Raw genomic sequence first — 15421 nt, 5'->3', positions numbered from 1 at the left:
TACAAACATCCACGCTAAATCTAAAGCCACAGGGCTGTTTCCTTAAAAACATGGAAGCAGAGATTTTATGATTCAAGAATTTTTATTGGCCATGTTTGAGCATGCCAGACAAGGAATTTGATTTTGGTACATCTCAGCCTCTGTTCAACATTTAGGTGACTAACAACACAGGACATGTTCGAAAATTGACAAATATTTTCAAACATCCCCTGATCTTAAACTCCCAGGAGGGCAAGGAAAAACTCAAAACTCCTACTAGGGGAAATGAGAAACCTTGAGAAATTAAAAGTTAAAGTCCCATTGATCATCACACACACATCATGGTGTGGTGAAATTTGTCCTCTGCATTTAACCCATCCCCGTGTGATTTTGATCCATCCCCTGGGGGAGACGGGAGCAGTGAGCAGCTGCGGTGCCGCACTCGGGAATCATTTGGTGACCTAACCCCCCAATTCCAACCCTTGATGCTGAGTGCCAAGCAGGGAGGCAATGGGTCCCATTTTTATAGTCTTTGGTATGATCCGGCCGGCGTTTGAACCCACAACCTTCCAGTCTCAGGGCGGACACTCTACCAATAGACCACAGATGGGAGGATCCCTCTTCCAGGATGACCAGGCTCCAATGGATGCAGAGTGGACACATAGTACACAATACAGACAATTCAAAGATAAAGCGTCAAGAGCAGGATGTTATTGCACAGCAATGTCTCTGAGAATCTAAGAGTGGTGTGAGTTCATCAGAGCGACAGCCTGGGGAAAAAGCTGTCTGTGTCTGCTGGTTTTGGTGTACAGTGCTCTGTAACGCCGTCCGGAGGGGAGTAGTTCAAACAGACTGCAACCTGGGTGAGAAGGGTCTGTAGAGATGTTACTTGCATGTTTCCTGGTCCTGGACAGGTACAAGTCCTGGATAGCTTTGAGTTTGGTTCCGATTATCTTTTCTGCAGTCTTGATTGTCAATTGCAGTCTGTGCTTGTCTTGTTTGGTGGCCGATCCAAACTAGACAGTGATGGAGGTGCAGAGGATAGACTGGAGGATGACAGCATAGAATGTCTTCAGCAGCTCCTGTGGCAGGTTGAACTTCCTGAGCTGTCTCAGAAAGTACATCCTCTGTTGGGCCTTCTTCCGGACAGAGTCTATGTGGCTGGGCCATTTCAGGTCCTGAGAGATTCTGGATCCCAGGAACTTGAAGGTATCTGTGGAAACAATAGTTACTGTGGATAGTGAGGGGTGAAAGTGGTGAAGGGTCTCCCCTGAAGTCCACTGTCATCTCCACAGTTTTGAGCGGGTTCAGCTCCAGGAGGTTTTGGCTGCACCAGTGGACCATCCGCTCCACCTCCTGACTTTATGCAGTCTCATCACTGTCCCGGATCAGTCCGATGAAAGTGGTGCATACTTCAGGAGCTTCGCAGAAGAGTCACCTGAGGAGCAATCGTTAGTGTAGAGAGAGAAGAGCAGAGGGGAGAGGACGCACCCCTGTATTGGTGGTCCGGGTGTCTGATGTGATGGTGCCCAGCCTCACATGCTGTCTCCGGTTGGTCAGGAAGCTGGTGATCCACTGACAGGTGGAGGCAGGCACCGCGAGCTGGATGAGCTTCTGGTGGAGGATGTCAGGAGCGATGGTATTGAACGCCGAGCTGAAGTTCACAAACAGGATCGTGGCGTACGTCCCTGGGGTGTCCAGGTGGTGCAGGATGTAGTGCAGTCCCATGTTGACCGCATCGTCCATCGATCTGTTTGCCCGGTAGGCAAACTGCAGGGGGTCGAGCAGGGGGCCCGTGCTGTCCTTCAGGTGGTTCATGACCACCATGACCATATTTCTATTTTGCCACTCGTGCTGTAATGCATGCTGATCTAAATGAGGCCCGTTGGGTTGAGGTCTGTGCGAGTCAACTCTCCGTTTGACAGTTTGGCCGCTGACCGGCCGGCTGGCATCAATTTAAATGTGCTTGTTGTGTGGCTCCCGAAGGGGAGGGGAAGCTCTAATCTCGTCAATGCCAAGCATTCGCCCGGACAGAGCCTCACACAAGCCACCTGTGGCGCTCTTCCAGACATTAGAATAATGGCTTTGTCGTAACAAATAATGCGACTTCAGCACATTGTGTGCTACCGGACACTGTCTCCTCATCAGCTGCTCTGCAAATGATTGACCGAGCCAGCGGGGCCCTCTTGGCCCAGCTTCCTCCTCCTGCGCTCGTCAAACATCAAACCGCGCCAGAGCATGGTGCACCGCAGCTCGGCCTCGAGAGCCGGCGCCTGGCTAGCCGCCTGGCTGGCCTGCGCCTGGCTGGCGTGCACCTCCGGCAAGCCGGGGGCTGGCCTGCGGACGTGGGCGCGCTTCAGCAAGCTGCCCTACCCGGGTGACAAGGCCTTCCTGTACGGCACCTTCCCTCCGGGCTTCATGTGGGCAGTGGGCACGGCCGCTTACCAGGTGGAGGGCGCCTTCGACAAGGACGGCAAAGGCCCGTCCATCTGGGACACGTTCACGCGGGATGGCAACCGAATGGCCACGGGTGATGTGGGCAGCGACAGCTACCACAACACGGCAGCCGACATGCGCGCCATCCGCCAGCTGGGCGTCAGCCACTACCGCTTCTCGCTGTCGTGGCCACGACTCTTCCCCAACGGTACCCACGGGAGCCTGAATCAAGCGGGCGTGCGCTACTATCGTGGCCTGCTGGCCCGGCTCAAGGAGGCCCGTGTGGAGGCCGTGGTGACCCTGTACCACTGGGACCTGCCCGAGGCGCTGCAGCAGCGGCTGGGCGGCTGGAGCAACACAGACATGGTGGAGGTGTTCCGGGACTACGCCGACTTCTGCTTCCGGACATTCGGCCACGACGTGCGCTGGTGGATCACTATCGACAACCCCTTTGTGGTGGCCCGACACGGCTATGGGACCGGGGTGATGGCCCCGGGCGTCAAGGGCGACCCCGACCTGCCCTTCAAGGTTGGCCACGTGCTCTTACAGGTCAGACCCTTATTTTGTCATTATTCTCTTTTGAAGGGGACAACGTCATTTTACTATTTTAGCTTTTGCTGTTCATTTGAAATGTTAACCCCTTGTTCATGAAACCCTTACCTGGCTTTTAAACCCCAACCCCAAGTTCAAATTAGAAACCCGAACCCAGAAATGAAAACCTCATTTGGAACCCACCCGACTCCAAACCGTAATCTGATCCGAACGGAAACGAAAGAAACTCCCCAGTTCTGAGGGTTTGAAAGCACGGCTGACCCGTTGCTGTCTCGTTGCTTTCGAGGCTCACGCGGCGGCCTGGCACACGTACGACCGCGACTACCGGCGGCAGCAAGGCGGGCGCGTGTCAATGGCGCTGGCGTCCCACTGGGTACGCCCGAGGCGGACACGCATGGAGAGCCTGCGCGAGTGCCAGTGCTCTCTGGAGCACGTGCTGGGCTGGTTCGCCGGGCCACTGTTTGGCGACGGAGACTACCCGGCCTGCATGAAGGCCCGCCTGGGCCACCGGCTGCCTGCCCTGGGCGAGGAGGAGCGCCGTCAGCTGCAGGGCACCGCAGACTTCTTCGCACTGTCTCACGGCGCCACCCTCAGCTTCCAGCTCGTCAATGACAGCCTCAAGTTTGGCCAAAGGGAGGACTTGGACCTGCGCATGCTCCTCTACTGGGTCAGCGCCGAGTATGATTGGCCCGACATCTTCGTTGTGCAGAGTGGCTGGTAACCGCGCTCCGCCGTTTTCCCCTCTGGGATCTTTTTATGCCGCTGCTCTTGTCGCAGAGGCTTTCACTTAGGTCGACTCAGGCACTCTTCTCGGAGTGGGCGTCCTCCATTTATTGTGGAAAATGAAAATCGCACTGAAAGATGTCATGGCAGGATGGCAGACATTGCTCACCGACACCTATTAAGTTGTAATTGTGAAGAACCCTTCATGGGCAGCACTGTCAGCGGTGATTAGCTAGGACACCTAGCACCCCGGTAATGAAGTGGGAATAAAAGCAGTGCGTACTCTTTCAGGTATGTGTCGAGCAGCACCAAAACTCAGGACCCCAAGCACATGTATTACTTGAAGAGGTTCATCGCTGAAGCTCTAAAATGTGAGTGACGCCGCTGCCTCGGCGCCCCGCCTGTGGCTGATAACGTATGCGGCGTGCGCGCAGCCATCGCAGTGGACGGCGTCAAGGTACTGGGTTACACGGCGTGGTCCCTGATGGACGGCTTTGAGTGGCACCGTGAGTGCGGCATCCGGCGGGGACTTTACTACGTGGACTTCAACACGCCCGACATGAAGAGAGAGCCGAAGATTTCGGCTACCTTCTACAAGTAAGCCCATGTGACCTTGACGCTCCACATGTGCCGAGTCAGCAAAGAGGAAGTCGCCGTCGTGGCTCGTGAAACATTCACTTCTAGTTGATGATTGACTTTTTATTTTTTACTTTGGATGCCCCTTTCTCTTGGGGTCACGGACTGATGGCCAAACATCACCGCTAGCCAAGATTGCTGTTTTAGCCACTACACGGGCACCTCTCACTGCTCAATTCCATGGTTAGCAACGATTGTCCATTCATGTGACGAATCTTGTGTTTCGGCTGGGGTGTTGCATTTGCCGAGTGCCGAGTTGTTTTCTGTAGCGCTGTTGTCCGTTGCCAACAGAAACGTGATCCAGAGAAACGGCTTTCCGGAGCTTCCAGAGAACCGTCCTGCTCAAGGGGTTTTCCCGTGTGACTTTGCTTGGGGGGTCTCCGCCAATTCCATCCAGGTTAGTGGGCAACTGAAAGCTTCATCAACAAACATTTTGCGAAACGTTCACTTTTGTTGCTTTTATTGGCTGAGACAGACTGATTCTCATGCAAACAATCCAGATTTTCCATTTTTAAAAAGAAACTGACTCATGAACCACAAATACACACAACATTTACAACATCATGGTGATGGCTGATGGCGCCACTAACTTCAGGCTACAAACTCAACCGTTGGGCCCGTCTAGTGGAACAAAGTGCTTGGTCGCCATCTAGGTACTCGCAGAGATTCAGGGCTCCGTCCCAAACACACACATTCTTCAGGTGGAAAGCTCTCCCAGTCAGTTTGCGGACCCCAATTTGTACGTGTGGAACAAAGCCAATGGTGAGCTGACCCAACTGGAAGGCTTGCTGGCGCCACCTGCACAGCGCGACGCACACTGCGCCGCCTACATTAGCATCAGACAGCAGGTGACCTGCAACCGCAACGCCATGTGTCTGTGAGAAGGTCGTGCTGCCAAAAGTGACAGTTGCTGCCGTTGTACTGTCAATGTTGGTGGTATCAGGTGGATGAAATCCAGGCGGTGGGCGTGAGCCACTTTCACTTCTCCCTCAACTGGTCAGCGCTGGTGCCGACAGGCAACGCGGCACGGCCCAACGCCACCCTGCTGGCTTACTACCGCTGCTTCAGCCACCAGCTGCTGTGCGCCAATGTCACGCCCGTGGTCACCCTGTGGCACCACACGCGTCAAGGCAGCAGCCTGCCGCCGCCACTTGGGTGGCTCAACAGGTAGCCGACTTCTGGCGACGCAACAGGCCCAGATAGCATCTGAAGGTGTCGGTGTGGATCCGGGCTTGTGTCCAGGGAGACCCCGCAGCGTTTCACTGAGTACGCCCGTCTGTGCTTCCGCGAGCTGGGTGAGCATGTGAAGATGTGGATCACACTCAACGAGCCCAACGATGAGACGGTGAGCTACCAGGAAGCTCATCGGATGATGCTCGCCCATGCACTTGCTTGGCGCGCCTATGACCAAGACTTCAGGCCCGTCCAGGGGGGTCAGGTGGGTGCAGGCCCGTGCGTGCGGCTCCATGCGTGCGGCTCCGTGCGTGCGTGGAACATCCTGCTCTTCACGCGCGCATTGATCTCAGGTCTCTCTGGCCCTGCACATGGACTGGGTGGAGCCGGCTTTCTCATACAGCCGCGAGGACGTGGAACCGGCCAAGAGGGTTCTGGACTTCCGAGTGGCGTGGTTCGCCGAGCCAATCTTTGGCAGTGGAGACTATCCTCCTGGAATGAGAAGCTGGCTGCGTCAACTCAACTCACTTGAGTGTGAAGGCCGTCCGTGCAAATTAATCCACACTCAGTCAGGAGTAGACCCACCCCATTCAGACATAGCAAGTCGGCCATTTTGATTTGAAGCGGGCATTTGGAGGTTAAGCTGTACACACTCCTCGTGACCCAATTTGAAAAGGCTCGTAAGTGACTTTGGACGGTCCTGCTGCAGACTCCCGGTGTTCAACGAGGACGATCGGCAGCTAGTGAAGGGCACGTACGACTTCTTTGCCATCAGCCACTTCAGCGCCGAACTGGTGACGCGCGCCAAGGAGGACCCGTAAGAGTGAATGCGCACCACCGCCGTGCCTCCGCTGCGCTGCCTGTTGAGCGTGCGGCGCATCCGCAGGTACACGTACACATCGGAGCTGGAGGTGCAGCACATGGTGGACACCACGTGGATCAAGTCGCCCCGGCCTGTGGTTCCGTGGGGCCTGAGGAAGGCACTCAATTGGGTGAGGCGGATGTACACATTCAGGACCTGCCAGTGCATTCAGTCAGGCATTTGTTTACCCCCTGAAATGGCTTGATTAGAATAAGTGGATTGATGATTTGAAATATCCGGCAATATATTGTGGCCAAATTTATGAGCTACAAAGTAGCCTGTTCGGAATTGAAACGTGGCCCTCCATCGTCAAGTTTGCCCGTAGTGTGTAGGGTTAAGCGTGCTGACGACAACTGTCCTGGTGATTGAAATTGCAGGTCAAGGAGCACTACCCACACGTGGGCATCTACGTGATGGCCAACGGCGTGCAGGAGGACACGGCCCGCTTCAAGGACAGCCTGAGGGTCTTCTACCTGTACAACTACATCAACGAAGCACTCAAAGGTAAGCGCCCGTCCGTCTGATTACGCTGGTCCTAGGTCACTGGCCGGGTCGTGGACACGGGAGGGTAAAGTCACTCAACTGTGGTCGAGGGTGGTTTCTTAAGCCAGCCAACTGAAAAAGTGGTTCTTGGGGCAAAATCCAGCATGTGGAATTGATATGGAATATTTTTTCTGGCAGCGATCACCTTGGACGGCGTGAATCTGAAGGGCTACTTTGCATACGCCCTGAATGACCAGCGCGACCCGGGCTTTGGCCTGTACGGCTATGTGCACGGGGAGGCGCTGGCCAAGGCGTCGCTGGCCAACTACCGCAACATCATCCACCATCACGGATTCCCCGCGCAGGGGGCGCCCGCGCAGAGATGCCCCCGCACCGCCCGACCCTGCGCTGCCTGTCGGGCTCTGGCCAAGCGACCCGTGGTGGGCTTCCTGACGCTGGTAGCCTCGGCCACGCTCGTCGCCTTGGCTCTCATCGTCTACTACGCCTACGGGAGGCGCTAAGGTGCTTACTAACAGCCTCGTATGGAGGAGTGCTTGCTTGTGTGACTTTTTCAAATTTATCGGGAACCAAAATTATTGCAGTAATCTTGTGCACTTGTGTGTCGTTGCGCTTGGATCAGCCAGTTCTCAGCGAGTGCTACACTTGGCATAGTACTGTAAAGGTGGGAATCTCATTCGCGTAGCCTGGCTAGTGCACCATGGCTAATGCGCATCAGCGATGCGGTGCATTTGTGTCAATAAATGTCCAAACAATATCATTAACAACAAGTTACTTTTAATCTGTGCGCATGACGGCGTCCGGCATCAGAATATCATGGCGTCCAGCCCGTCCTCCATGAACTTCTTGTAGATGGCCATGAACTTAGCGGTGAAGGCCTCCAAGTGGTAGATGGCTTTGCTACCCAGCTGTAGCCGGTGCTCGTAGTACGCCGCCAAGTGCGCCACCTCCGGCTTTAGGTGCCCGTCGCAGTTGTTCAGAAGCTCCCTGACCAAACCCTGCCAGGAAGAGCTTGTTAAGAAGAGTCCCACCTAAATTGTCTAGTTCAAATGTTGGCCAGGCACGTGAGCTACATTTTGGAGTCAGGCCAGAAATTTGGTAACAATTATTCCAGCAGAGATTTTTTTTCATACGTGTCCACTAACCTTCATGATGATGTCAGCAGGGATGCAGTGAGTCAGCAGCTCGTACAACCGACCTCGCACTTCCAACAATCTGCTCCAAACAGAATGAGCTGAACTTTAAGTATTTCCACTGCCCCCCGGTGGCCTTTAGTTGTAGTTGCTTGCAACTTAGCAGGAGTGGGCAGCTAGGCCTTAACAACTGAGCTGTACCAGATCCTAGCCGGCCGGGTTAGCTAGGATTTCAATTTGGGGGCGGCATGTTGCATGCGTGAGCCAAATGGGCGCCACCCGTGGACCCTCTTACCTCTGTGGGGTCTGCTGGCTCACGATGTAGTTGGCCGTTTCCCGGAGGAACACTTCCCAGTCGGGTTCTGTAATTTCCTGGTCTGACGAGAAGGGGTACCTGTAAGAGTAGGCCGTCAAATCATCGAGCGACAAACAACGCGTCGGAGCTCGATAGCTCCGTGGCAAAGACGTGTTATGGACGTGCAGGTAGCGCTTGTTGTGAGGTGATGGATACAACGGAAATGTTCTAGCCAGACAAGGAATCGGAATGGCATCCCGGCAAGCGTTTGTAAGGCTCACCGCTGCGCCCTGCAGGCCTCACACATCAGCAGGGCCTTGCGGAGGTTGCGCCCCGACTTGTCGCTGATCCGCTTGGCCAGCTCAGGCAGCAGGAGGAGACCCTCCTTCTTACACGTCGACGTGAGGACGTAACACACCTAGGGTATTAGGGGGAAAAATGCACACAAGATGACTTTGAAACGACGTCTGTTACTCCCGAGTCCTTTTCCTCTTGGCATCCCCGACACGGGCCATCTCCGTGACGTTACCTCCTCCGTGCTAGGCAGAGGGACGCGGACGGCCAGGCAGCGGCTGCGTATGGGCCCAATGAGCCTGGAGGTGGAGTTGGCATAGAGCACCAGGCGGCAGGTGGTCATGTACTTCTCCATGGTGCGGCGCAGAGCGTGCTGGGCGTCCTTGGTCAGGCGATCTGCCTCACTGAGCAGAACCACTGGCGAAGGAAAGGGTGGCGGCGTCACATCACGCATGCTCCTCGAGTCGGGTGGCGCCCGCGTACCTCACCTTTGAACTCTCGCTGCGTGCCGGACTGAATCTGCTGGGACTGGGCCATGGTCTTGATCAGTTCCTGGATCACCACGCGGTCCTGGTTGCCCGCATCACTGAACAACGGTCAACGTGGTACTTTCAGCCAAGTCAGAAAAAGAAAAGAGGGCTGCACTCACTGTAAGAGCTAATGCGTTACCTGGGGTTGACCTCCAAGTGGTAGTTGCTGGCTATGGTGTTGATCTCAATCTTCTTCTTGGAGGGCGCCTACACACCAGAAGAGCCCGCAGAGGTGAGCGCGCTGTCTTGGATGTTTTCTCCTGTCACAGACACCGTTACCGTTGCCCCAATTGATGTTCTCACCACAATGGTCTGGTGCTCGATGCGAAGCTTCTCCACGCCGGCGCCATAGAGCTCCCTCAGCAGACACATGATACGGGTCTTTTTGCCGGCGCCTGAAGGACCATACACCAGCAAGTGCGGGAAGTCGCCGCATTGAACCTCAAACACACACACATTTTACATGTCGCTAAATCACTCATATCCTTTTGGCACCTAGGACATGCCCATGCGAGGGAATACGCTTGCAGTTTCACCTAGAATAATCTCATTGCCATTTGCTTTTTCTGTAGGTGAAGGGGAAAACAGCTCAATTAAGGTGTGTCTTTTACAAGTTCAACGATACTAAAAAGCAAAGTAATACAGTAATCGCCCATGTTTGCTAGTGCTGATAGGGATTGAGACCTGTAGCAAATGGCAAAATTAAATAAAAAAAAAAAACACACGGTCACGGACTCCTGTCTCAAATGGTTTGTAACGGCTTATGGATGCCACAATGCCGCGGCAAAGCACTGTAATATTTGACGTACCTAGTACGGTGCGATACGCAACTCCCACAGAGATGAAATAAAGAAATCTGTTTCAGAAGTCGAAAAACGGAAGCTATGTGTGAAGCAGTTTGTTGCAGCTGTTGTGAAATGCGCTGTGTAAATAAATAAAATTAATAATAATAATAATAATAAATAAACTATTGTTTTCTACATGGTATTAGCTTAGAAGCTAAGACACCGAAAGAAGGCAGCGCCGCCAAGGCCGAACTTGTGCCTGTCATCGTGCCATCCTCACCAGGTTCTTGAGTTGGGATGCTTGCTCTTTGTGGTAATCGAGTTTGCCGAGCGACGTGGGTCGGTATTTGTCCACCCACAAACTCATTTTGGTGTGACTTTAACGGCTGCGTTTCTTGTAGTCGGCTAAAATATTTCCCGGGGAAAAGCTTGTTTGCACTGCGACTTCCGCTTCAAGTACGGAAAGTGAGAAGGGTAAAATGGATAACGAAAACGCAAACGCGCGAGCTAATTACAATTCTACCAGTCATCGACCACGCAGGCATTGAGATTTGGGTTTTTGAGAAAGAGGACACCTTGTTTTTTTTTTGTCATCGATGTATCAGTGCATCTTATGACACAAATGACATGGTGTCTATATAGCAGGGGTGTCCAAACTTTTTGCAAAGCGGGCCAGATTTGCTGAAAATGTATAATTCACACCGACATTCCTCGAACCATCCATCCATCCATCCATCCATCCATCCATCCATCCATCCATCCATCCATCCATCCATCCATCCATCCATCCATCCATTTTCTATACCGCTTGTCCCCACGGGGGTCGCTGGAGCCGATCCCAGCGATCAATCGGGCAGTAGGCGGGGGACACCCTGAACCGGTTGCCAGCCAATCACAGGGCACACAGAAACGAACAACCATCCGCGCTCGCACTCACACCTAGGGGTAATTTGGAGTGCTCAAATGGCCTACCAAACATGTTTTTGGGATGTGGAAGGAAATCGCAGTGCCCGTAGAAAACCCACGCGGGCACGGGGAGAACATGCAAACTCCACACAGGGAGGGTTGGAGGTGGAATCGAACCCACACCCTCCTGTGAGGCGGACATGCTAGCCAGTGCACCACTGAGCTGCCCCTCCTCAGACCGTTACCATTGTAAATGAACTTTTAAATATGTAACTATATCCTTTGCTGTCTGCAGATATGTTATTGCAAATGAGAATCTGTTGTCAATTAAAAGTTAAAGATTACAATAATAAACAATTTTATGAAAGTTGAATGAATTTTTTATTAGATGTAGTAAGCTGGGCGGCTCAGTGGTACACTGGTTAGCACGTCCGCCTAGCAGTTAGGAGGGTGCGGGTTCGGTTCCACCTCCAACCCTCCCTCTGTAGAGTTTGTATGTTGCATCTTCTCACCATGCCTGCATGGGTTTTCTCCATTGAGTTGTTTTTACTCTAGAGAAATTGATCTCCGTCCATGCATTTTATTTAAAGAAGATGCAACATCTCTACATTATTTATACAACTTACATTATTTATACAACTTACGGCTGGTTTAGATTTTAATATTTGATATTTGCTGGATTTGATTTCATCGTCTATTTCGGCTACACATTACTACCAATTATAGTGGTCTAAACCGGGTTAAAATAACTTTATACGGATAAATTGTTGTTTAAAATGAAGCAATACAACATCTCTACATTATTTATACAATTTACGGCTGGTTTAGATTTTAGTATTTCATATTTGATGGATTTAATTTTGTTGTGTATATTTGGGCTACACATAGACCAATTATAGACGTCTAAAATCGGGCTTAACTTAGACTAGTTGTCTAATACAGTGGTTCTCAAACTTCTTTGAAATATTTTTTCAGCCAAGTACCCCCTTACCAGCGCAACACATTTCTGGTCGGAAAGAAAGAGGTACATGGTTGTCCCATCAGTGTTTAATTAATTAAAGTTAAACAACTTGTAGCAATGTACCTGACAGACACATTTATGTTTCAAACATTGCATATAGAAACAAAAACGATAAACAGTAAACAGTGACCACCAAGAAGGCATAAACCCTTTCAAAACTCAAATACTGTATGCAGAACACTGCTAATTTATATTAATCTTTCTTGTAATCTCTTGCAAGCAAATAAAATATACATAACTAAAAATGTGTTCACAAAAATAAATTAACTTAATTATAAATAAATAATATCTTGTTTACATAATAAATTGATAACTTGTTAATAAATAAAGATTTGCTCATAAAAAATAATGCACTCTATCTTTTTTTTCCTCTTAAAATTGAATTGTTGCATTGAACATTTGATTTTGGTTTGACAAGCATTGAACAAGCATTGAACAGTCTTGAAGCTTGAAGGAGTCTTTTGCACTCATACTACATTATAGTGAGAAACATGGAGCTATGGTGAACGTTTTTTTGGCTTTAGCTACGAGCAAAGAAACCGCATAAGAAGCCTTCAGGGCTTTGGCTGATGTAGTAGAAGCTTTTCGCATTGTGTCTTAGGTTGACTTGAAGTCAGAAAGTTTCCTCCTGAAGAACTCCGGTGGCTTACCAACATGGCATCCGTGTTTTGTGGTGAGATGCCGCTGGAGATGTGCCGGCTTCATGCTAGCATTGGCTAATTTTTCCCCGCAAAAATAGCACAGCGCTTTGGGTGGGTTACAACTTGTGGACGTAAATCTCATCAAACAATAGTCTTCCATGTACTGTCGGTACTTCGTCGGCTCTGGTTTTGCCTTCATTTTTACTTGTTTCTCCGTGTTTTCAACAGCAGCATCCCTGCTACGCTTTAGCCACATCTCCGTGTTACAGTGCGTCAAGGCAACCGCAGGTGACTGCTATTGGTTTGTGGAGAGTCCATTTATTAAGAATTAAAATTGAATACTGAATATAAAACATACATTTGTATTTCGTCAAACTTTTTATAACTAATTCTCAAAACAATCAGGCTTACTGTTTTGTTTTGTTTTTTAATACCGGTATATATTTTTGTAAAATCTCACGTACCACCTGGAATACCTCCACGTACCCCCATTTGAGAACCACTGGTCTAATAGACGTGTATGCCTCAGTGGGGTGTACGTGTACGCACTGCTGTGGCGAATGAGGATTGTAGGTCAAGGTAAGGTGGCTCCTGACATTATTGGAAATAATTTCCGCCCGGCGCACATGGTGCATCCATCTTGTGCCATTGCGCGTGGGTGCGTGACGTACGCGTGCGTGTGCAATGCCCAAAATAGACTCCGGCCAGCAGAGACGAAGAGCGAGGCAGATGAAGAAGAGGCCTGAAATCGACTGCAGACAATTTTCCGAACCAGGACTGGATGATATCATCCAGTAGGATATCCTATGAATAATAATAACTAGAAAATGCAATTTCTGGAGAAATTGCGTGTGAAGGCGAAGACTTTGAATCACTTCTTGGGGAATGATGCCGAAAGATGTTGAAATGAGTTAAATTACTTGAGAAATGTGGAAAATAGAAGTGTAAAACGAAATTTTGGAGAATTTGTGGTGAAAATTTGTAATTTTTGGTAAGTGGGAAGTTCTGGAATACGTAGGGAAATGATGAACAGTTGAAAGTTTGAACGGATTGAATCGGTTGAAAAATGTCGAATTTAGAGTTGAAAAATGAAATTTTGGAGAATTTGGTTGAATTTCAAATTTGAAAGTTTAAAATTTTTGGTAAGTGGGAAGTTGTGGAATAGTTAGGCAAAAGATGAAGAGTTGAAAGTTGGAATGGGTTGAATCGGTTGAACAATGTAGAAATTAGAGTAGAAAAACGAAATTTTGGAGAATTTGGTTGAATTTCAAATTTGGAATTTTTGGTAAGTGGGAAGTTGTGGAATAGGTAGTGTTAGGTTACGGATTTTAGTTATTGATCTGACTCCAAATTGAGATCAACACTTAACACATAAATTGCTATGTCCTAATCCACACACTGGCGCACCGAACAATTTTGCGAGTTCGTTCTGTCAAAGAGAAGACCAGTAGATCAATCAGACCAAATTTACCAATTGTTTATTCCTGACAAAGTGCACTAATACAGGCGTGGGTCCCGGGTCCCTCACACTATAGCTCGTGCGTTTTAGTGTCCACCAAAAGACGACACACATTCTTCCGGGTTGCCCAGTTTTGAAGAAACACAATATGAATATTAAAGCATGCAAAACATTGTGAGATGATTGGTCGATGGCCATCTCCTCCCCGTCCAGGTGTTGCTGAGGTCAGGCGGTTGGGTTTTCCCCGCGAAGCCCGGCCACATAGACGTGCTGTTGTTCTCGTTTCTCACCGACCTTGAGGTGTTCTCGTCTGGTACTCCCTATCTGGGCCTATTCCACAACACTTCGAAGAAAACAAGTTCATGCAGTTTGCCTGCACATTCTTCGCCACCCACCAATCCACACGAGCACTCGATAGATATTAATATGATTATAAGTTTAACACAACCTTAAAAAATATGTTTGCAAACACCCGAAAGCACATTTCCTTTTATTAGGTAAGAGATGAACAGTTGAAAGTTGGAATGGGTAGAATCGGTTGAAAAATGTAGAAATTAGAGTAGAAAAACGAAATTTTGAAAAATTTGGTTGAATTTCAAATTTGGAATTTTCGGTTATTGGGAAGTTGTGGAATACGTAGGCAAAAGATGAACAGTTGAAAGTTGGAATGAGTTGAATCGGTTAAAAAAAGAGTAGAAAAACAAAATTTTGGAGAATTTGGTTGAATTCCAAATTCGAAAATTTGGAATTTTTTGTAAGTTGTGGAATAGGTAGAAAAAACATGAATAGTTGAAAGTTGGAATGGGTTGAATCGGTTGAAAAACGTAGAAGTTAGAGTAGAAAAACGAAATTTTGAAGAATTAGGTTGAATTTCAAATTTGAAAATTTGGAATTTTTTGTAGGTGAGAATTTGTGGAATAGGCAGGCAAAAGATGAACAGTTGAAAGTTGGAATGGGTTGAATCGGTTGAAAAATGTAGAAATTAGAGGTGACAAGCAAAATTTCATGAAATTTTGTCGAAAATTTAAACGTGAAAACGTGAAATTTTTGAATTTGGCAATTTTGGGAATGTCGAGAATCATTCTGAATGTGGTTTGAATGTGCTGAATGATGTGAATTTAAAAGTGGAATCACGTAAATGTGAAATGTTGAATCTGCCATTAAGAATGAAGCGCTCATCTCGTGAATATATGGAATACGTCAAAAGTGGAATGGAGTGAATCGGATGAATTATGTGGAAGAAGAAGCGGGACAAAAAAGTGTGGAGAATAAAATAGAAGAACTAGAAAATGCAATTTCTGGAGAAATTGCATGTGAAGGCGAAGACTTTGAATAACTTCTTGGGGAATGATGCCGAATGATGTTGAAATGAGTTGAATTGCTTGAGAAATGTGGAAAATAGGAGTGTAATACGGAATTTTGGAGACTTTGGATGAATTTCAAATTCGGAATTTTTGGTAAGTGGGAAGTTGTGGAATATGTAGGAGAAAGACGA

At 49.2% G+C, this 15421-nt stretch overlaps 3 protein-coding genes across 7 annotated transcripts; 1 reads left to right on the top strand and 2 right to left on the bottom strand.

Annotated features, from left to right (window-relative positions):
- Positions 1 to 79: 79 nt before the first annotated feature.
- Positions 80 to 2769, bottom strand: LOC148385897 (uncharacterized). Its single transcript, XM_088399282.1, has 2 exons — positions 1519 to 2769; positions 80 to 1417 (listed from the first exon to the last, which is right to left on the bottom strand). Exons 1-2 carry the CDS (start codon positions 1810 to 1812, stop codon positions 1394 to 1396), a joined length of 318 nt encoding a protein of 105 aa, XP_088255408.1. The 5' UTR covers positions 1813 to 2769; the 3' UTR covers positions 80 to 1393.
- On the top strand, positions 2049 to 7619 carry kl (klotho). 4 transcript variants are annotated; one of them, XM_088399274.1, is made up of 13 exons: positions 2056 to 2964; positions 3254 to 3684; positions 3982 to 4061; positions 4125 to 4287; positions 4618 to 4723; positions 4980 to 5174; positions 5270 to 5493; positions 5569 to 5764; positions 5853 to 6098; positions 6209 to 6316; positions 6386 to 6491; positions 6739 to 6865; positions 7043 to 7248. In XM_088399274.1, exons 1-13 carry the CDS (start codon positions 2218 to 2220, stop codon positions 7095 to 7097), a joined length of 2784 nt encoding a protein of 927 aa, XP_088255400.1. In that variant the 5' UTR covers positions 2056 to 2217; the 3' UTR covers positions 7098 to 7248. The 4 variants fall into 4 exon arrangements, with proteins under 4 accessions (XP_088255401.1, XP_088255400.1, XP_088255398.1 ...); XM_088399272.1 differs by having other exon boundaries at positions 2062 to 2964; positions 5853 to 6031; positions 7043 to 7619; XM_088399273.1 differs by having other exon boundaries at positions 2063 to 2964; positions 5028 to 5174; positions 5853 to 6031; positions 7043 to 7619.
- On the bottom strand, positions 7620 to 10379 carry rfc3 (replication factor C (activator 1) 3). Of its 2 annotated transcripts, none has more exons than XM_088399276.1 (9): positions 10180 to 10379; positions 9394 to 9555; positions 9254 to 9321; positions 9073 to 9170; positions 8820 to 9001; positions 8572 to 8708; positions 8291 to 8389; positions 8008 to 8077; positions 7620 to 7860 (listed from the first exon to the last, which is right to left on the bottom strand). In XM_088399276.1, the coding sequence occupies exons 1-9, from the start codon at positions 10264 to 10266 to the stop codon at positions 7669 to 7671; spliced, it is 1095 nt and encodes a 364-aa protein (XP_088255402.1). In that variant the 5' UTR covers positions 10267 to 10379; the 3' UTR covers positions 7620 to 7668. The 2 variants fall into 2 exon arrangements, with proteins under 2 accessions (XP_088255402.1, XP_088255403.1); XM_088399277.1 differs by having other exon boundaries at positions 9418 to 9555; positions 10180 to 10376.
- Between the last annotated feature and the right edge of the window lie 5042 nt (positions 10380 to 15421).

Source organism: Syngnathus floridae, chromosome 15 (assembly GCF_059516105.1).
Source record: "Syngnathus floridae isolate MCC-2025c chromosome 15, RoL_Sflo_1.0, whole genome shotgun sequence".
Lineage (NCBI taxonomy): Eukaryota > Metazoa > Chordata > Actinopteri > Syngnathiformes > Syngnathidae > Syngnathus > Syngnathus floridae.
The sequence above is the reverse complement of the archived record's forward strand: the minus strand, read 5'-3'. Positions and strand labels throughout refer to the sequence as shown.